The sequence below is a fragment of the Manacus vitellinus genome, unplaced genomic scaffold (assembly GCF_001715985.3).
Source record: "Manacus vitellinus isolate BGI_N305 unplaced genomic scaffold, ASM171598v3 scaffold_2_pilon, whole genome shotgun sequence".
Classification (NCBI taxonomy): Eukaryota; Metazoa; Chordata; class Aves; order Passeriformes; family Pipridae; genus Manacus; species Manacus vitellinus.
In genome coordinates this window covers 430,246-451,807 of record NW_021940208.1, presented here as the reverse complement: position 1 = coordinate 451,807, position 21,562 = coordinate 430,246, and the positions used below count along the sequence as shown (strand labels likewise).

General features: G+C 39.7%; 1 protein-coding gene across 1 annotated transcript in view; it reads left to right on the top strand.

Moving 5' to 3' along the window:
• The window catches only part of TENM4 (teneurin transmembrane protein 4), a 349,236-nt gene that overhangs the window by 183,859 nt on the left and 143,815 nt on the right, over positions 1 to 21,562 (top strand). The window contains exons 9-11 of the mRNA XM_018071344.2: positions 9,199 to 9,300; positions 14,400 to 14,594; positions 18,799 to 18,999. Of these exons, the coding sequence (XP_017926833.1) occupies positions 9,199 to 9,300; positions 14,400 to 14,594; positions 18,799 to 18,999 (498 nt within the window). The remainder of the gene's footprint in view (positions 1 to 9,198; positions 9,301 to 14,399; positions 14,595 to 18,798; positions 19,000 to 21,562) is intronic.

Genomic DNA, 21,562 nt, shown 5'->3' with positions numbered 1-21,562 from the left:
GTAAGGGAGGAAAACAGTGTTCCCTGTATAACACTATAAACAGCAAAAATACATCAGCAGGATTTTCTAGAAGTTGATGAAGTCAAAGGAGATTTTACTGTTAAATGGTCATATACATAGACCAGTGCTCAAGTGCTTTTGAAATCCCATTACACCTTATGTTTTCAACCATGTGAGAACTTCAGATTATGAAGCATTCTGCAATGGAAAGATTTTTTCTTAATAAGGAAGCAGTAAGAGAAAGGAATGAATCAGTGAGATAAATAGAAAGCTCTCTCTCAAAGGGTAACCCAAATTCAGACCAAATGTGGCAAAGGCTTCTGAAATGATCAAGCTTGTTCTCTTCTTTATTTATTTTATTTATTCCCACTTGGTCCCTTTTTCTGTAGAACAAAAGTTCAAAAATAAGACACAAAAAAGCTGATTTTATAGTATTCCCAGGTAGACCTGGAGTCAAATGTGCTTGAAATAGTGTAAGAAAGACTGATGTGATTGTGGTGAGAGCCATTTGAGTACCTGGGTAGACATTTCAAACCAGACCTAAAAGCAGTACTACAGACAACTCAAGCAAAAACGTACTTACATGATGTACTGTCAAATTTGGCAAAATCAGCAGCTCTTGATTTCAATAAGCAACCCAACTGTTCCTGAGCACCAAACCTTTTGTGCTTTACCATCACCTCGTAAAATGATACAGCCTTTAGAGTTGCTGCTGGCCAGGGCAGGTGTTTGTTGTCAGTACAATGATGGAGATGGGGGGGGGAGATATCTGCAGTTGCAAATTGCTTTTTTAAAAAGTTCTTACAGAAAAAGTGGAGGAGGGATAATGTGGAGGTGGATACTGTGATTACTGTCCTCTCTGACTTTCCAGATTCAGGAGCAATTTAAGGAGTTGTTTAAAGGACTTCTGCCTTTTGCCCTTTTCTTAATTTAGCATCCTTATACCTGCATGTGAAGATTAGAGTTCCACTGGGATATGAGAGCAAAACAGGGTTGTATGCATGGATCTTTAATTAAAACAGACCTCTCAGCCTTAGGAAAAAGAAAAAAAAATCAAAATCTGGCACAACATCAAGTGGCATTAGCAGTATCAGCATCACACTAGGTGCCCTACAGAAGAGGAAACTGTGAAAGAGCACTCAAAAATAATGACTGAGTTTCCATGATGCTGTCAAGACTTTCACATCCCAGGATGCCAGGTGTGGATTACTTGAGCTAGAAATATAAAAGCTGTATAAAACACAAATGAAGCAGAAAAATTGAAATCTCAGCAGGTGATGATGTACTATAAGAAGGAATCAGTCCTTTAAAGCTTCATCTGGGGAAGGAAGAGGAGGAGCAAGAGAATACCAGACCCAGCTTTTCCACATTTCCTTTGTTTCCAGGGCATTTTCTTTACCTTACTTGGTTTTTTACTTTTTTTTTTTACTTTTTTTTTTGGCTCATAATGTCAAATCTGATGTTTCAAGACATCTGAAACCTGTTTTATCCCCTCTCACCTCCATATCTGCCTTGGCATTGTTATCACAGTTACAAGGGCAGGTGACAGTTCTCTAGGCTTAGAATCCAACCTCTCCTGCAGTGAAATTCAATTGAGTAGCATCATTTCTTTGAAAAATAAACAAGACTGCAAGCTCTGCAACTGGGAAGTAAATTAAATGTGTTCACAGAGCTTCAGAATCTTCTTTGCCTTTCATGTTATATTGCCTGACTTCCTATTAAAATTATTGCTAGTGTAGTCAGGGCAGTGACAGGGAGCATTTTTGTGAAAGAGATGTTATTGCAATGAGCTTGTAGGTGGCAGCTTTATCCTGGACATGAAGATCTAGGGAAAAGCATATGTGACTTGCTAAGGTTGTTCTAGTGCAGCAGTTAAGAATAAGGTGAAATAATGTGGTGTCCCTTCACTCTCCCAAGCTATGTACTTCATTGTACGGTGAGAGGCATGCTGTGCACCCCTCATGGCCCTTTTGCATTGATCTGGCTGACACAGAGGATTTCAGGGTTAGATATGAACCATAGAATCTACCTACTTGCTTGCCTGCTCCATGTGGCCTCCCTCTCCCCCTCCCTCCTTCCCTCCCAGCAAAGGATTTTCTTTATCCAGGGGAACATGACTAGGCAGAAAATAGGTCAGTGGACAGTTAGGAACAATTTATTTCTGCATTACAGTAAATATTTGTATTTATTTGATACTGTAAACAATTATCCTCTAATTATTCGTTTTACCTCCTTTTTTTAGAGACAGTATATAGACAGTCAGCGTTTATTAGGAAAGGGTAAAACCTTTTATTGCACCAGTCAGTATGTTTGCAATATCTCCCTGGGCTGGTACATCAATAGATGTGGCAATTTATTCTAGGTTGAGTAGCTCCATATATCTTCTGACCAGCACTGAGCAAAAGATTCTGAGGCCCTTTCTTGTGTAGAGGTGAAGTACACTACTTGTTGAAGGGGCCGGACAGGATACTTAAAAAACTCTGCTCTTTTCTTTGCATCTCACTTCTAATATGGAGTATTTTCATTGGTACAAAATTTTTATTTTCTTTGAGCCTTCATTCCAGAAACTGAGATTAGCATTGATTCATTAAGGTCCAGTTGTCCTACTGTGGTGCTATTCCTATGTGTTTCTGACACCAAACACTGTCAGTTCCAGAATAACTCTTTGAGGTTATCAAATTAAACAGTTACATTTGAATTCATACAGCCACATGGCACTGAATGGCATTTAATCAGTTCTTAGAAAGCAGTCCTGGTGCTTATTAACTCCCAGAAAGCTACTGCCTTCAGTTGCCAGCTAGATAACTATTTTTTCTCTGCCAATAGATAGTTGTCTCTAAATGCCTAGGGAATGATGATGCTTGGTGGCAAGTGTAGACTCTAAAATATTTATCTTTAACACACAATTGTGTTACTGCAGCCTCTAATAGGATTTGGTGTCAGGCAAACATCTGCCTTGGCCTCTGGCCTAAAGATAGAGAAACAAGCTATTAAGTTGGATGTTGCATAGTAAATAAATAAGGCAGAAATGCTGTTAAAGTAACTATACCACTGACCAGCAAACATGGTGAGTATATAAAAAAGAAGTCCATCAAGAGTCTAGCAATTTGTCTACTTCCTTAATATGTTTATTGTGTTGCATCTGGATAAAGGTAATTCATGTTGGTAATTGTAAGCCAGGCTGACAGATCTTTATAGAGTTCACCACAGTAGAATTGGCTTTCACAGGGCTTTTTGTCAGCAGCAAAGTGGTCCCCTGAGCAGACCATTAGCCTGGGAGCTTTGTTGCTGTCATGAGTCAGTTTATAATATGAAGCAGACAGTGTATTTGTCCATGCCTCAGATTAACAGCCTAAAAAAATTGGGAATGGTAACAATTAGCAATTTCATATTGAACTCGGTGATATCCTTAAATGAAAGATAGTGTAGTGTGAAGTCTTATTGTGGGTATGAGCAGGATCATGCCAGTTTATGGCTTCTCTCAGTTTAAGGGGTGATTACAGTGGGAAAACTAGCAATGAAATAAAGGCTTCAGCCTAGTTTCCCTCAAAATCTACCAACTATGAGATTACTTGTATTAAAAAAACATCCCCTGAGATAAATGGCAAAAATCCCAAAGTATCCTCAGCAGCCGTAAGTCAACATGGTGCATGAAATAAAGTTGGTTTGCTCCAACCTATCATCTGTTTCTTTCTCTGCCTTGACGATTAAAGCTCATAAGCAGAAAGGATGTTAAAGAGTACTTCAGAAAAAGAGTTTTACTCTTGGAGAAGTCTAGACTTTCACACTTAATGAATGTTTTCCATCTCTCATTTTTATAAATCTAGAAACAGTTTTGTACATCCTCCTTTTCCTGAATGAGGTAGGCTGGCCTAGGGTAGGGAGTACCTGCCATGTCAGACAGAGCATTTCTGTACCATTCTCCAAAATGAGACAGTGTGGATCTGAAGACCGAGTGTCTCATTATGTCATTCAGACCTTTTCTCAGTTGTTTACAGCATTTTTTGAGGAAATAATGGAGGACCACAAAGATAATCAGAGGGCTAGCACACCTCTCCTGTGGAGAACAGCTGAGGGAGTTGGGATTGTTTAGCCTGGACACGAGAAGGTTCCAGGGAGACCTTAGAGCACTTTCCAGTATCTAAAGGGGCTAAAAGAGAGAAACTTTTGATAAAGGCATGGAGTGATAGGACAAAGGGGAATGGCTTTAAACTGATCATGGGCAGGTTTAGATTAGATATTAGAAAGAAATTACTCACTGTGAGGGTGGCAAGGCACTGGCACAGGTTGCCCAGAAAAGTTGTGGATGGATGACCCATCCCTGGAGGTCTTCACGGACAGGTTGGATGGGGCTCTGAGTAACCTGGTCTGCTGGCAGGGGGGTTGGAACTGGATGGTGTTTATGGTCTCTTCCAACCCAAACTATTCTATGATTCTGTGATTCTATGAAATGAATTGTTTTTTTTGTTGCTAATTGGATTGTGAAGCTGGCAGAACACTTACTTCTGTACCCAAGCTTCTGCATTCCCTATTAGAAGCCCCACCGCCTCTGCAGATCTGTCCCCAGTGTCAGCTGTTTGCTTTAAAGACTTTCACTCCTACAGCCATTGGTGATTGAAAGGTGTCATGGAAACTGTGTTTTCAATACTCTCTTTGGACACGACAACAAGACCATATGAAGGCATCATGCATCCTCCATTGGCTGACCCTCCAGTTATTAATCTGTGCCCCTACCAGCTGGTGTCCATCAGATCTCTTGAGAGATTTGGAACCCAAGAGAAAACTGTGGGAATCAGACTGAAAACAGAGAACATATATATAGCTTTCTAAAAAAGAATTGTCCGTGGTCTCACAGTGAACTTTAACAATTAAATAAAATGAAACAAAACATTGTCATGATTCTCTAAAGCAGTTCCCATGGCGCTATTCATAAAACACCATATGGAATTTTGTACATATTGGAAAATATCCTTATAATTATGTGAACAGCTTACAGAATAAGCTGTATAAAGGAGACTAGAACCCAGCCACAACTGCAGTGACCTGTTTTTATTTATTGATTGATAGTTTGTCACCTCTTTAGCAATGTTGAATGTAAGTATACTAAAAAGACAGGCAGCTGCTTTGTGCTACCAACTTAGAGTCCCCCTAGATGTTAAAGTTTAGTCTCTTCTATCATCTAAGCCCCACTTCATAATAATTTTTTTAAGTCCTAGCTTCTGAAAATTTATCTGTTTGCTTCTTTGTTCTTTCTAGTATTCTCCCATCATGACTCCCTAATTTCTGGTGCCAGGTCACCCACCTCCACCTGTTTAGTTTGAAATGTAGGTATTGGAGCAGTGTGCATGGATACGTTTAAGTGTATACATTCCAGAAGGGACAGAAAACTGACTCAGGTGCCAAAGTGGCACAGCCTGTAACCACTGAAAGACAATCAGTCCTGGGATGAAAACAGAGGTTTTTATGAGATATCTTAAGTGAGCATGACTCGCTAATGACTGTGACCTTCAAAGTAAAAAGAAATTCCAGTTTCTGATTGTGCCTAAGAAAATAAATAGAAGCATGCTTAGTGTTGCACACACAGACTTGGTGCTCTAAAGCCTCAGTCTCAGCCTTGTTTATGCTCATCAGCTCTGGAGTTCCTGAGAAAAAAAGTAGGTTCATTTAACACTTCCTTTAAGGAAATACTTTGGAGCTGTTTGGGAACAGATTTGAGACAAAGATGCACTGCATGAATCTTCATCGCTTTTCAGAATTCATTCTCAGTAGTGAAGAACTTTGGGAGTGTGAGATCGTAATTGCCTGAGTCACACCAGGCAAGTTTGTATCCTTAACTGCTAAAAAACAGCAAGTGGCAAAGGAGAGAAGAGTTTCTTTTCACTTCATCTCCTCTCTATCAAGCAGGTTATTCCAGGGCAAAGAGAAGTAGTAAAATAAGAACGTGTTAGAAATGTTACTTTTGGCTATGTTAGAAAAACAAGGTGAGTCAGAGAAATCAGTGAAATAGGATGAAAGGATTTTTAAGGGCTTGCTCTGTTATTAATAGTGTAGGGTATTCAGGCCACAGTTAAGAGCTACTGAGGTGCTTCAGTTAAAGAAGGTGCAATGGATTTCATCCACCTGTTTTGTAGTTCCTTTTGAGTTAGTCACTATCTAGTATCAAGCAGTTTTGCCACACTTGCAAAGAAGAGTCTGGGAAATCAAATATTGAGGAGATAGTGATAAATTAAGTGATATGTGTGCATATCACCAGCATTTTGCAAAGAAAAATGGCAGATCTGCAGATGAACACAAAATAGATGTGAATATTTTTTTGACCTGCACTAGCGTTGGTCACTGTCGATGGGATCTGACCAGTTACAGGTGTCTTTGCTGAACTAGTCAGAGGAGGAAAGGATGCACCACCAGAGTAAAGACAATTAAATGGATTCACCCTGAGATTCAGGAAAAGTTGGTTACCTAAGCACAGGTAAGCTCTGTTTCTGTGGTCCCTCTGAACTTCTAAATCTTTTTATACATAGCCAGTATAGTGGACAGTTTAATCTCTAGTGAACATCTAATCAGTATACAGCATCTTACCCATCTTGCCCTAAGTATCACAGACACACCAGCTGAACCCTGCTGTAATGTAAAATATTGTTTCCAGTAACAAAGATTACCATTTATTTGATCTGGTGCATTGTCACACTTTAGAACAGCTGCTGTGTCTGATGTTACATTGCTTTTTAGATGTTTTTTAGATGTTTCTTTGGTTTTTTATTATTTTGCATAAATATTATTTATTATATTACATAAATATACCAAGAAAGCGATATAGATATTTTACTTCTTTTCAAGGACTCAATTTAGTCCTTTAAAGCAAAGCTTGGAAAAAAGTTTTTTTTAGTTTTTAGTTTTTTAATATACTGAAGTTGTTGTCATAACACTGGGAGTCTGTCCTGCATCAAGGTGACATAGGTATTCCCTATGACTTCAAAGGTTGTGTGTGTGTTACATATACACAGTGTTGCTACAGCTGGCAAACCCCAACCCAACATGGCAGTGTGATGATGAGGTGCCATGGGACAGCTACGTACTGCATTGATGCTGAATAGTGTGGCCCTTCTCCTCTTCCTGGTTTTCAGGCAGTAGAAAAAAAAAATTCACTAGGTTTTTTCTCTGCTGCATTCATTTTTTTTTGCCACCTTTTGAGTTTAACCAACTCACTGAAGAGTCTGACAAGTGCCAGAACCAGCACAAGAAGAGGGAGCTTAGAGTTGTTCCTAGGCTGAGAGGATTAGAGGAAAAGGGCTGACCCTTTCAGCAACAGGAGCAGTTCAATCTCCTTACCCGTCTCATTATCTTGTTTCACGATACTCACACTGTTCTTCATATGTGTAAGTATGTGTATGTGCACAAATAACTTCTTTTTCCTAAATTTCTGCAATATTTATTGAAGACAAGAAAACATAAACATTTTTTAAAAAAACATAGAGGAAAAAAAGGCATAAAGTAAATTTTTTTTTATTTTCAGCAGTGACATTAAACCATCACGAAGTTCTGAAGGTTGTATACACATGGGCTAATATCAGCTTTTCATTTACAGGATAGATTTCTGTTTATACTTGCTATGCAGTGAGAGATAGCATTTCCAAATATCAGTATAAATGCACAAGGCCTGAGTCATTATTTCTTTATTCTAGGAAGGATGGCTGTTCTTTGATTGGAATAAAGATGACAGCTCAAGCCTGAAGTGTTGACTACGTGCTGTGACTGTTTTTCTATACACCATCAAGTGAATATCTGCTTAACTATAGAGCTTAAGTGTTAGAAAACTGACAGCACTTCCTTGTACCTTCCTTGCTGCATGGAGCTGTCTGATACCAGGACCTAAAACATAAATCCTTTAAACTGGTTTTATTATTTAAAATTACTGTTACCCTTCATGAATGATTAAATTACACCACATCCTTTAAAATGTCCTTCAGAAACCTCTGCTCTTTGGAGAACACCCATCCAGAAATAGGCTTCCTTTCATTTGTGATTAGAAGCTGATCTGCACATCACTGCTACTGCTGGTTCTCTTCATTTGCACTGATTGGGAGTTTACAAATATCTTTGCTACCAGGAGGCCTCGTGAAGTACGTGTGAAAGTGCAGTCATTATTCACAGGGCAGAGATTTTCATCCCACTCTATACTAGATGTACCACCAGTGCCCCTCCTGTATAACAAAATCTCATTCTCATCTGATATGCATCTTCCTTGGAGAAAATGTGAAATATCAGTGTGGAATGAACCATGGTGTTACAACAACTTTCAAAGCCCCACTCACATTTACTCAGTCTTCACTCACAGTTTAGTCAAGAAAATAACATTATTTTCATTCTCTTTTTGATGTGTTTACCAGCCTGTATTGTTCTTTTATGAAAAATATGTTTTAACCCCAGTATTGTGAACTGTCCTCAGAAGTGCCAGGTATCATTTTATTTACCTGTTAACTTTCCTTGAAAAATGAATAGCTGGTGTTTTTGTCAGAGTCAGGGAATTTAAGATGACAACTAGGAACAGAAGAAAGTGTGGAATAGTCCCATTCCTGTTCCACCAAGGTACAGTATTATGCCCAGAACTGTGACCTGTTAAATATATAGTATAAATTATATATTATATAATTTATAATTTATTATATTCTATATAATATTGCAGAACAAACGAGAAGAAACTGGTTAGAAATATTCCTTGAACAGGCAGACAGGATGAATCAAGGGTCTGTGTTCAGTAAATTCATAGGGGAACATTTCTATTGTAGCTCAGCTCTGTTTGGCACAAATAAATGCCCCAAGGTCACTTACCCAGGTCAACAAAATTGGACCAAAGGTCTGTATTCTGCCATGAGAATGGTGAGCATTGGTTCTCTCCAATAAATTCAAAGAGGAAAAATCATTGTAAAAGTACACAGGAAGAAAAGACATTTAGAAGTTTTCTGGTACTGAGTGAGAACAAAGCTTAGTGGACAGCTCATATTTAATCATAAGATTTCCAGTTGAACCCTCTATAGCTGTAAATGGATGAGCATTGTTTAGCTGAGCTCAGACTAATGCTTTGGGCTCCAAGTGCAACAATGGCTTTGAAGTTTCAGCTGTCCTGCCATCGAGAGCCCTCCCAAACTCAGAGGTGTTTTCTTACCTAAAGAAGTACCTGAATTCTCTTTTGTTTTCCAGAATCAGTGGATAACTGTCCCAGTAACTGTTATGGGAACGGAGACTGCGTGTCTGGGACTTGCCATTGCTTCCTTGGCTTTCTGGGCCCTGACTGCGGCAGAGGTGGGAATTTATACTTGATAAACTGTTTCCCTTTCCCCTTCCATTAACATTTTCTTGTGGAAATTATATTCATGCCTGTGCCTTTTCAAAGTACTCCTCATCCAGCTTGAGGATGCTGCAGTAGGATGGGAATAGGTTGGATCTCCGGATTTGTTTGCTACAAATATGTTTGCTACAATTTCAGCTGAGGGAGCTGGGGGTTGTTTAGCCTGGAGAAAAAGAGACACAGCAGAGACCTTGTCACTCTCTACAACTAAAAGAAAGGTGTAGTCAGGTGGGGGTCAGCCTCTTCTCCAAAGTAATAAGGACAAGAGGAAATGTCTTCCAATCATTCCAGAGGAGGTCTAGGTTGGATATTAGGAAAATTTCTTCACTGAAAGGCTTTTCAGGTACCGGAATAGACTGCTCAGGGAAGTGGTAGAATCACTGTCTCTGAAAGTGTTCAGAAGACGTGTAGATGTGGCTCTTAGGGACATTGTTTAGTGATGGACTGGCAGTGCTGGTTTAAAAGTTGGACTCAATGATCTTGGAGGGCTTGTCCAACCTAAACTATTCTATTATTCTATACTTGTCATGAGTGCTGTGCCCTTAGCAACAACACCACCCCTTAGGCTGCTTATGGATAGACAAAATGTCACATCAGGTATTTTCTCTCTTGAAGTGACTTTAGAAAACATGACTTATAAATCTGTCATTATTGTTTGTTAGCAGAGCACTCTTGTCATGGTGTGGCATGACACTGTAATGATACTTTCTTTTAGGAGACTGATTATACAAAAAGTAAGTAAGTACCTTGCAAGTTTGCCTGAACCTGGCTGTGGGAAATGGGGCAGGGTTGGAGTAAGGCTAGGAGTGGAGTAATGGCAGGAAGAACTGGATACTCTGGCCAAAAGTGAAAAGACTGGGAGGAGGGAAGGAGGCTTACCCCAGTACACAATATAATACATATCTCTGCTCAAGTGTTAAGTATTTTTAATAAATGGCTTCAGAAGGATTTTCTATGACCTGAATTTTTTAAGTTATTTAAGCATTTAAAAAACAAACTGAAGTTCTTTTAGTAAGAACACATTTCAGGCCAAGAAATCAAAACCTTGCTTGTGGGAAATGCCAGAATACTGTACATCAACCTTTTCAAGGCCTTTTTTGGCTCAAACAGTCCAACAGACTAAGTACAGATTTATAAATTTGGGGAGGGAGGTAGTGTAAAAAGTTAGTGCCCACACAAGGAGCTTGCTAAGACAGCAGGTCAAAACTTCACCCCAGCTCACTGCTGCTTCAGAAAGCAGGCTGGCTCCTTCCCAAGAGAGAGAGCTAAACTCTGTCCAACCCCAGTTCTCTCCCTCTCCAGCTGAGCTAGGGTCATGTCCCTGCAGCCCAGCCAGGAGACAGAGATAAGGAGCCGCACACCCTCGGGGCAGGAGGGAGCTCCCCGCTGGGGCGGGGTGGGCCAGGCTGAACCCTGCGGGGTTTCAGAGTTCGCAGCCCAGTAAGATGGATGTGGCAATCTGCATCCCTGAGAGCCCTTCTGTCAAACTTCTTGCTGACTCAGGTTACACTTGGTTTGCATTTCCTTACACTTGGTTTGCATTTCCAAGCTCCTTTTCAAATCCTTAGAGCTGGAAACAAAAGGAGGTTTTTTCCATGTCCCACAGCCTATTCCAACTCACACATCCTAACTTCAAGTAGGGGCAGAAGTTCAGGGCTTGTTCCCCCCAAACCTCCCTGTAGAGGCTGTGGAGGAGAAGTTCCTTCACTGTGAGTCAGAATACTTAAACTTTTGTTCTGAATCCACTTTCAGAGGAGTTTACCTCCCCTGGTGGGTTATATCCTGAGCTTTCTCAGGCTCTTCAATGGAGCCATGTGAGTCTCTCCCATTTCACTAGAGCACTTTGGCTGATAGGAACACCTGTTATTCAACTCTGTCTTTTTGCTAAGAATCATCTGGGTTCAGATCACAGATTACTTTCTGCCTTTAGGAAGACACATTAGTACCTGGAGTGTCAAAATAATATTTGTGTATGCATTTCCACGCAGTAGGCTTGTTAAATGGATCATGTTGCCATGAGTGTGAGATCCAGGGACCCCAGCATTGGCTTCCTGTTGGTTTAGAGGGGCATCTAGGGTGCTGCTTTTGAGCTACAAATCTCTCAAAGGCAGCATGTGTAAGGCTGCTACAGTATTCGTCTGCAACCATTTATCAGACCCTGTATGAAGCAGTAATCCTTAAATAAGCAGGTCCCTGCCCACGTGAAGATTTCTAGGTCATGGATTTCCTGTCTGTTCCTTTGTTTCAGTTCAGCCTTGTAATTTACCATCCAAAGGAATGGGAAATTCTGGAACAGGAAGCCTTTCTGTTTTTAGTAATAGTTAATAATTAATGTATTATGGCGAAGCCTAGCCATGATTAACCAATTATTTTAAACAAAGTAAATGAGAGCAAGTCACCAGAGGTGTATTTCATGGGCCTTTTAAAGGTCTTCTTGGACATGGGAGATGGCGGTTTCAAGTTCTGCGTGAAGTAAACAAACAAACAATCTTACTCTCTGATGCTACACTTTACAAGAAACAGGGTGTGTATTTGGGTTGTTGCTGTCATTACCACACTAGAGAATTACTATAATTTTGCCATCTTAAACATTGTTTGTTGGAATCTGAATGATCAAATAATAATAATTATACATATTTATATATGGAAGAGAGTTGCACAAGTAACAGTGGAAAAAATCAGAAATCTCTTTTTTCTTTATTCATTATTGCATACTACAGAGGAGGTCTTGTTCTTGCCATTGGCTTGACATTTGCAGCATTTGCAGCAGCCCTTTCTAGGTTATGCCTAAGGTGTTCTCCACAGAAGGCTCTGTAGAGTGCCAGTCTCATTGCAGATGGCCAGTAATTTATCTGATCTGGTACTGTGATCAGCTGTCTTGTCAGAAAACCTGTAAGTCTTTCTCAGCAACCTCTCACTGGTTAAAGGCAATTATTCTTTCTTCTTGTTGAAAAGAGCTGCAAACTATCCCCTGCCAGCGCCTTGAAAGAACAAGGTCCATTACTGAGCACTGAAATTTGAGATGGGGAGGCAGAAGATTTCATCAGCTTAGCTGAAAAGTGAAATTACAGAGTGAGTTTGCTGTGAACCATGTACACAACACAATGTATCTTAAACAATTTATGTCTCATATAGGTAGATACCTGCTTGCAAATGATGCACTTGCAGTGCACCACTGCAATGTGCTTCCTCTAAAGTGAACAGGGAACTGTTATTACTCCCCAGTAATAACAGTTGCCAAATTCCTTTCTTTTCTAAACCTCTTTTATCTTGGTCAGGCAAATAAAGTTCACTGCATATCAAACTAGCTTAACAGAGCTGGCAGTACTTTGTATTTTATTGAAGCTGCTTTAGTTCTGTAACACTCAAACAGACTTGACTAAAAGGACACATGGAAACAACTCAGGATGTGCATTGTGAGATTATCATATAAAAGATGGGAAGAGAAGGAGAGGAATGTTTCCCTTACCCATGTTAATACCTCTTCCCACACCTAACCAGAGCCAGGAACAAAGCAAAATAGAAATACTGTATTCATCACATGCCTAATGCAGTTGAATTAAGCAGCAGACTGGAATATTCATTTCACATTTGTCCTGCATAAAATTGTTCATAGATTGCCTTTCAGAGAGGCAGATGAGAAGCCCAGCTGCTCCCACCTGAGGCTGATGTGCAACAGTGAACAAGAGAAGTCAATGTTCAATGTATGTCCTTGCAGCTGAGTTTCAGCAAAATGAAATGGAAGAGAACAGGGCTTAAGCAAGAAGTTTCAAGGGATAGGAACAGGGAAAGACTGTTCCTTCTGAGGGACTGAAGTCAGCATCTTCCTTGGAAAAATCAGAGCAGAGAACAAAAGGAGCATAAGGTGGCAGGTGTGGAAAATGGAAAAGGGAGAAGGTATCATCTGAGAGAAGCTGGAGGAAGCTTGGAGAGCGGTGCCTATCAAAGCTATGTTTGTGGAGGCTGGGGTCTGGTCCTTGATGCACTCTCCTTCCTTGGGGAGCCTTCTCTGTATCCTTCAGTTCATCCCATCCCACTCTGCCTGGCATTTTCCAAATTTAGCTCTGAAAACACTTAATCCTGGGATCCATCATGCCACAGCTTGAGCTTGTCACCTTCTTCTCTTTATCACAGGGAAGAAAGCCTGTATCTGGTTGGCCTTGAGAGTCAGCTGGCTTTGCTGGAAACAAGGGCAATTAAAAATCCTCTATAAATTGGTACTGAGGATAGATTTGTAGAGCTTTTATTACAGGGAACTTGGAAAGAGTAGAGGCCAATTTTTCATTGTGGCTGATGTTGAATGGAGTCCAGAGAGGTGATAGCAAAAAAAGGGGGCTGGAGCTTTGATCAGAATCATAGAATTGTTAAGGTTGGAAAAGACCTCTAAAATTCTATCATCGAGTTCAGCTATTAACCCAGCACTGCCAAGTCCTCCACTAAACCATGTCCCCAAATGGCACATCTGCATGTCTTTTAAATTCCAGCAGGGATGGTGACTGAGTCGCTTCCCTGGGCAGCCTGTTCCAGTGCTTGACAAGCCTTTCAGGGAAGAAAGTTGATAGTTGATGGTACGATATGAGCTATATCAGGGAAATAGTCTGTGTGGCATTCTGGGCTCTGAGCACAACAACTGAAACCCATAAACTGTGCTACTAAGGTCTGCAGCAGAGGCGGTGTCAAGGAAAGTACAAAGTCTGGCAGAAGGTCAGGAATAGCAATAAGCAATCTAAAGTAAGTGATGCTGCTGAAAGAAGACACCAGTACATTGAAAAATCAGAATACAAGAAAATGCTGAGTTTAGTTAGTGAAAAAAGGTATCAGAGACACAAAGTGAGGAGATATTCTAACTCGAGAGCACTGTTACAAGAGAATACAGTCAACAGCTGTGTGTCATCCATGTAAAAAAATTGGTTTTGGCAAAGAAAAGAAGAACATACCCCAATGAAGACTGTATATGAAGACTGTAAATCACGTGCTGGACTCTTGTGCTCTTTTTTGAAGTGAGAGCCATGTACAGTTTTGTTTTAATGTGGTTTTTGTTGTCTGTCCCCAGCATCCTGCCCAGTGCTGTGCAGCGGAAATGGGCAGTACATGAAGGGAAGGTGCTTGTGCCATAGTGGCTGGAAGGGAGCAGAGTGCGATGTCCCAACGAACCAGTGCATTGATGTCTCCTGCAATAACCATGGCACGTGCATCATGGGGACCTGTATCTGCAACCCAGGATACAAAGGCGAGAGCTGTGAAGAAGGTATTTGCAAGATACATTCAATTAGCCCTTTGCTTTGATTGTCGTTCCGTAATTGCATGGATGGAGGCAATTCAGAATCGGACTGGCACTTAAACAGAACAGTAATAGGCACCTTAGAGATACAATAGATGGATGCAACATAAAAATGATATGTTGTCATAACTCGTCGTTAGCTATCATATTTGTTCAATAATTGGAAGAAAAGCCATCAAATGTTTCAGATAGACACATCTAGTTGAAAGACCAGAACATTTAATCATATGTTCAAATGTTCTTATTAAAGCATCGATTCCATTTACACATCTAAACGTATAATTATTTTACCGTGCTTTCTTCTCTGCTTGCTATGCCAAGCAATTTCAGTTGCTTACATACACAAAATGGTGGCATGTGAGAGGAAGTCCGAGATTCTTGTCAGCTTTAAAAGCTTAGAAATGCTCAGGACTTGAATTAAATTCTGCTTCAAAATCTGATATTATTTTAATGGCTCTTCCATAGCTTTTTTTCTCACATTAGCCCTCAAACATTTTTCATTTACATTTGGATTTATGGCTCAGAAATACGGTACCTTTTAGTACTTATCTTTAATCTCTTTGTGTAAGAACTCACCTGCCAACATAAACCTTTATCTTCCTGAGCCTGTGACTGCTTCTTATTGCTAAATGAAAAAGTGGACAGTTTTGTAAGTGTATAAATCATTCAGGGAGTTATAAAAATACATCCAAAAGTGCCTTATTTAAAGAATAATGTACAACACTTTCGAAAACTATTCTCAAAATTCTATGCAGGTGACTTGATAAATAAGTGTGCTTAAATTATGCTTCTACAAGTACATGTGTAAGGCCTCTTCACCAGCTGAGAGATTTAAAACATTATTTGACACATGTTTAAGAATAACAATGGCTGGAATTAATTTATGGTTGTTTTTATTATGAGGGATAAAGATTTATCTGAAATGACTTTATTTTACGGACAATGAAAATAGGCTGGATTGGATTCAGATATTCAAATGACACCTAATCTGGCAATTCTTTTGAAGTGTTAAACATATTGGTGTGGGACATGGCTTCAGTGTCAGTAAATGTTAGAGACGAAGACAGTATCAGCTCTTATAACAATAAGACATCTCTTGAGGAAGCTTCATTTTGGCTTAAAGCACAATTCAGTGAAGCTGTGGGGTATGCAAAACCCAAAGATGGTGACTACTGAAGTAGCTTTAAAGCTTCTATGTAGACTTCTTATTTACTAGATCATATCTTTACTGGATAAACAGAAATGAAAAGATCCTGATTTTGCCTCCAGCCAGAAGTGTTTAATGTGTGTAAATCAGAGTGAGAAGTGAGATTTGCCCTTTTTCTAACAGGAACCTTTTTTTTCCCTGGTCTCATCTAAAGCAGAAAAGCCAGACACTACTGAGTTATTCTGTGTTATCACTGTAGCGGGGGACAGTGTCAGTCCCAGTAGGTCAAAACTTGAAAAAGAAGGAAGAACAAAGAGATCATGGGTTTTCTTATGGGCTGTTTAGTATTTTTCCAAGCATGCATGTTTTTGATATTCAAGGCATAATTTGTATTGTATTGTGAGGGGGGAAGTAACTCAGAAATATGCCATGTGGGAAATCTTGAGGACATATATATATATGTATATATATTTAGATCTAGTAAAAAAGTTGATTTATACTATTTTTTAAATTGCTTTTACTCTTTAATTTCTCTTCTAAGACGGACCATCTGGTATTGATTACTCTTTATTATTTCTTAGTAGCTTCACGGCTTGGTCCATGTTTATAGTGGGTTTTCATTCCAGGGTTTCTTCTGTCTTTTCTTTTTTCCCCATAGAAGTTCAGCAATGTTTATAAAACATCAGCCAACAATCTTACGCAAGTTTTTCTTTTTTCCTTCCTTAGTTTATTGGCCCATATTTTATAAGGCATGGGCTAAGTCAGCGAGACATTACAAGGAGGGGAGCAAATTTAAGCAGTGAAAAATGAGAAGTTACTCTTTGGGCACCGAATAAGCCTAATAACTTGTGTGACCAATGAAGCATGAAGCATATTGGGGAAAAGTGTAGAAGAGGCACTAACCTTGCTTGCTGCATGATTTATCTCCCTGGCAAAGATTCTGCACAAGGCTGCACTATAAACGGGGCATTTTTCAACCAGGAATTTTACCATCTGGGACATTTTCTAACCAACAACACAGACGTATGTTTTTTTTTTTCTTTTTCCAGGTATACTAGGTTTTGTCAGCTCTGCCCTCCTGCCCAGCTCCCCACCTCTACTTCTCCTAGAGCTGAGCAGCTAAATTTGTCAAGCACAACTCCCTAAAAATATACCATTATACTCCAAATCCACTAAGCAATTAAGAAGAAAGCAGAGGCCCGTAATCCTGTCCCAGGGCCCTTCCGATGGTGCCGAAACCCTAAAGAGATACAGCTAGTGAGGCTGAGATTAAAGTAGCCATTGTGTGTGACATTTTCTGAAAGGGCTCATTTCAACATGAAAAATGGCCTTGGGATTATGATAAATGGGGGGTTCTGACATGCACATTCCCCTCCTATAATCGTCTGTGTTAGAGCTGAGATAGCAGATTGTCTGCCTCCTGTGATGGAGGCCCCTGTAAAACTCACCTTTTTCCCAGCTGACCTTCAGAGGGGATGATTAATTGCCTGGAGGTAGCCTCTTGTCAGTTAGCCTGTGAACTTTGTTCCCTATGTTCAAACCATCTGCTGAGAATGGACAAGGCTGCTAGTCCATCCCTTAGTCCTTTTCATACTTATTACTGCTGAGAAAGAACAGGGCCAGGGCTTCAAGGGTTTCATGCTAAAATTGGCACCATAGCTCCCAGCTCGCTAACAGTGAAGGAGATTTATAGACTCATCCTTTCCAGCCTCTTACAATTTTCGAGGATTGTTCCAGCTATGAGCAGAGCTCCAGGAACTAAACAAAAAAGAAAATTCTCTCCCATGCCTTGGGATAGTAATAACTAAGCCATTACTTGTCAGATTGAGAAGGGTTTGAGAATTCAGGGAACTATCAGAGCAGCTGTTGTGTTTCCTTTTAAGGTTTCTGTGTCTTGAACAGGTCAGTGGAATTCTTATTAGCTTTTACAGGGGGCAAAAAACTGAACCACAAGCCTGCTGTGTGTACGGTGGCCGTGTTCTGCTCTGCTGTATCAGAGCCAGGAGTTGGACAGCTTTCCCTATGCTGCTTAGCCAGACTGACACTTGTCACTAATCCCCAGGGCACTGCCACACACCGTTACAAGAGATGGGAAGAATTTCTCTAGGCTGTCCTATCAGCTTTTATATATAAATAGACAGTCACCTCCTCCAGTTGTTTTTTTTTTTTTTTGGAAGGGTGTCTAGTGCATTAAAAATTTCCAATTGCTGGGTGAAATTCCCCTGTGGGCAGAGGAGCTGACAGTTACCTAAAAAACACATAACTCAGGAATCAGGCAAGAGTACATTTGGTCTTTTGGTGTATATTGCTATATACCTAACTGGATTGTCTCCTATCTCGTTAGGAAAGTGACTCTTTGGGGGGGAAAGTAAACTCCAAACATTTAAAAAAGAGTATTAATTGATCAAAAATAAAACCAGGAGAACAAACACCAATATAAAAAATACATGATTTTGTTTTAATCTTTACTCCAGAAAACTGTCTAAGGATATATTTAACGTGAAATTTATGTAAGTCTCTGTGAAACCTGTATAGATTTAAGCGTATTCTTCAATTTAAGCATGTGTTTTACTGAATAAGAATGTCAGCTTCTGCTGAATCTTTACGCAAAATTCTCTCTCAGAAAACTAGGACTCAGCTTTGAATTCATTAGTAATAGTAATTTAGGTTACTCTAACAGAATAAATGGAAGCACAATATCTGTACAAGAGAATACTATTCTTATTCTGTTCTTAATTGATATTAGTTCTTGCCAGAAGGATCATTTATTAGTGCAGACCTGGATAAAATAATAGATTTCATCATTAATTTTTCTCTGTTTTTCACTTAAGTGTTTTAGGTCTCACTGCCTTTTAGGGACACTGACTTCTTGGATGAAACATCTCTTTTGTGCGCAGTAGGGCTTTTTGGTTGGAACCTTGAGATATTATATAAGTACGTTTGTGTAGATGGCAGTCTGATGGCTTTTTTTCTGAAATTCCCATTTGCTCTTGCTGTCTGCTTCCTCTTCCTCCTCACATATAGTGGACTGCATGGATCCTACCTGCTCAGGACGAGGTGTGTGCGTGCGAGGAGAATGTCACTGCTCTGTTGGCTGGGGAGGAACAAATTGTGAGACCCCAAGAGCCACTTGCCTGGATCAGTGCTCTGGTCATGGGACCTTCCTCCCGGATACTGGACTCTGCAGCTGCGATCCCAACTGGACTGGACATGATTGCTCAATTGGTAATGTCAGCAGTGACTTACTGTTGGTTTTTATTTTCGTTAAACTGTAAAATCTTCTTGCACTTAGATCTGCAAAAAAAGTGCTACAAATGTGTTCTAGTGAAGCACATGCAAGACATGACTGGAAGCAGAAATTCCATAGCTCAACTACATAAATAATTCTGTTTCCATTGCTGAGCATAGAGTAATACAATAAATAACCGCATTAAAGCCATCTAGGCTTGCTATTGTTCATCATATGGCTGTGAATGTAATTGATGGTCTACATATAACTGCTTGTTCTGATGTTAGTTCTTGGTGAATCCCAGTAGCCACCAAAGGGTCTGTTTTGATTTTTAGGAGATGACTAAATAATCTTTAGGTGGCTGTAAACAAGAAGGAAGAGGTGGCAATCTGTCAGTTCTCCTTTCCTTTCTGAATTCAAAGCCCATGCTTTTCTAGGCTCAGCTAGAGGAGGATGAGTGCCACATGAGGTTCATATTAAAATACTATCCCCTATCAAGTAAAAAATAAGTTTACTGATTAAAAGTATTTAATAGTACAAGCACCTACCAAGAAGACACATTTTATGGACAGTTTTGTGTAGAGGTTTTGAATCTGCAACTTCATTCCTCTGCTGAATGGGCATCTTGCTCAAGATCTCCATCAGGTATGTGAACTGAAGGCTAAAGAAAATCTATTCAGGAACCTTTTCTTCCAAATGCAATTAGCTTTTAGAGAAACACTAAGAAATGCTAGTCAGAACCCATGGAACATTAGTCCTTTGGATTTTGTCCTGTATTTTATGCTCACAAACAAGAGACTGCAGCAATAACAGCTTCTATACCTTACACAGATGGAGTGGAACTAGGCCAAAAATCCAGGGCAGCTCAGTATAAGCAATGAAATGAAAGGAGTTTTCAGCAAAGCAGCCTCAAAAAAAAAAGCTGTTAGGAGAGTGGATATAGTAGAAAAATTATGTAAACAACATTTTCACTGAGAAATCACTATCATGAGTAAAGACATTCAGGTTAGCTGCTTGCAAGTAGTTTAAGAGAGTAACTTCCAAGGATGGAGCAAACTGAATAAACTGGTGCTAAGAATATAAAAAAAAGATCTTTTTGACAATCATCATTTAGGTTAGATGTTAGAAGCTTGTCATAAAATAAAATTGACTGGACTGAGGAATAAGCAGAAGGAACCTGGGGCTGAAACTAGGTTGATCAAAACTTTTGCAGAGGTAGGTACAGAAGCTATCGTGCATTGAAAGGAGGATAAATTTAGTGCCAGGCTTTTCCTTTCCCCGTATTAACATCTTCAATTCCATACTCTGTGGGTTTATTTATAAGGCCACCATAAGGGGAAAGGTAGTCGTGTACTTCTAGTGATTTTGTAGCATAGTTCATAATTGAGTCATTATTCTGAATGTGTATGGAGGTTTGGGGATTGCAGGGATGGATTTGGAAAAATGTTTATTTCTACACACAAACAGAATTCACTTTCCCTTTGTTAACCTGCAGGGTCATGTACAGATGATTTATAAGCATTCCTTATACTGCTTTTATAAATCCATCTAGTGCAAACTTTCTTTGGCAGCATGAGGTTATTTGAGACAAACTTGACCATCATTCCAAGACCTTTTTCCTTACCAAGGTGCTTGTAACATTGAGGTTATTGTGCCTCACAGCTAAAATCACAGCTAAGGTGATTTGTAAATTTCCATTTCAAACCCAGACCTTTCCACTGAATTGATGACTTGATTTGAAAGACAGATTTACTTACAGCATATGTGGTACTCTTCTTGAATGATTAAAATAGAGTGAGCAGGCATGCTACTACATGTAGCAACACATTGCCCAACCCAGTGGGGTGGAGGTTTTGTAGAAGGGACTAAAGGGGTCAGATTTCATTATTGTATGAAACAGGACCAAACAGAGCAGAAGAATTATTAAGGGAAAGAACTAAGGACTTGCATAAATCACCCTCAACTCAGCAAAGCCATTAGGACTGTGTTCAGTCCCAATGAAATCTATAGGACTGTGCTGACATGGCCTAGTGCCAAGGACAGCCACTTTCATAAACTACATGGAGAGGCAGACTTTGCAAACAGCATAATCATCTGAAAACCAAGAATATGAAGAGGCGCAGTGGATTTTCCAGCTCTTAACACCTTGAAGTTAAGACTAGTACCTATCTGCAGTGCTGTATGCTGTATTCATTTAGAAGGTTATCAGGCAGTATGGAAGCAGTAGGTGAAAGTCTGTGGATTGTCATATGTAGAAAGAAACACTAGACTTTCTTTGAACCTTAGACTCCATCTTTCAGCTGAGTAGGTATATTTCACCTGCTCTTAGTGGTAATCTTAGAGAAACACAGATTTCTGCTTAAAACTCTCAATTTTCACAAAATAATAATATTACAGAGATTTCTGTTTCGTGTTTATATTATCTTTTTTCATTCCACTTAGCCTGTGTCCTCATAGACAAGCTGTATAATTCAATCTCTTTTGAGAGATTCCTACTCTGAACTGCATTGTAGGAAGAAATAATTATATGTTTGGGGTTTTGTTTTGCTTTACATGTCT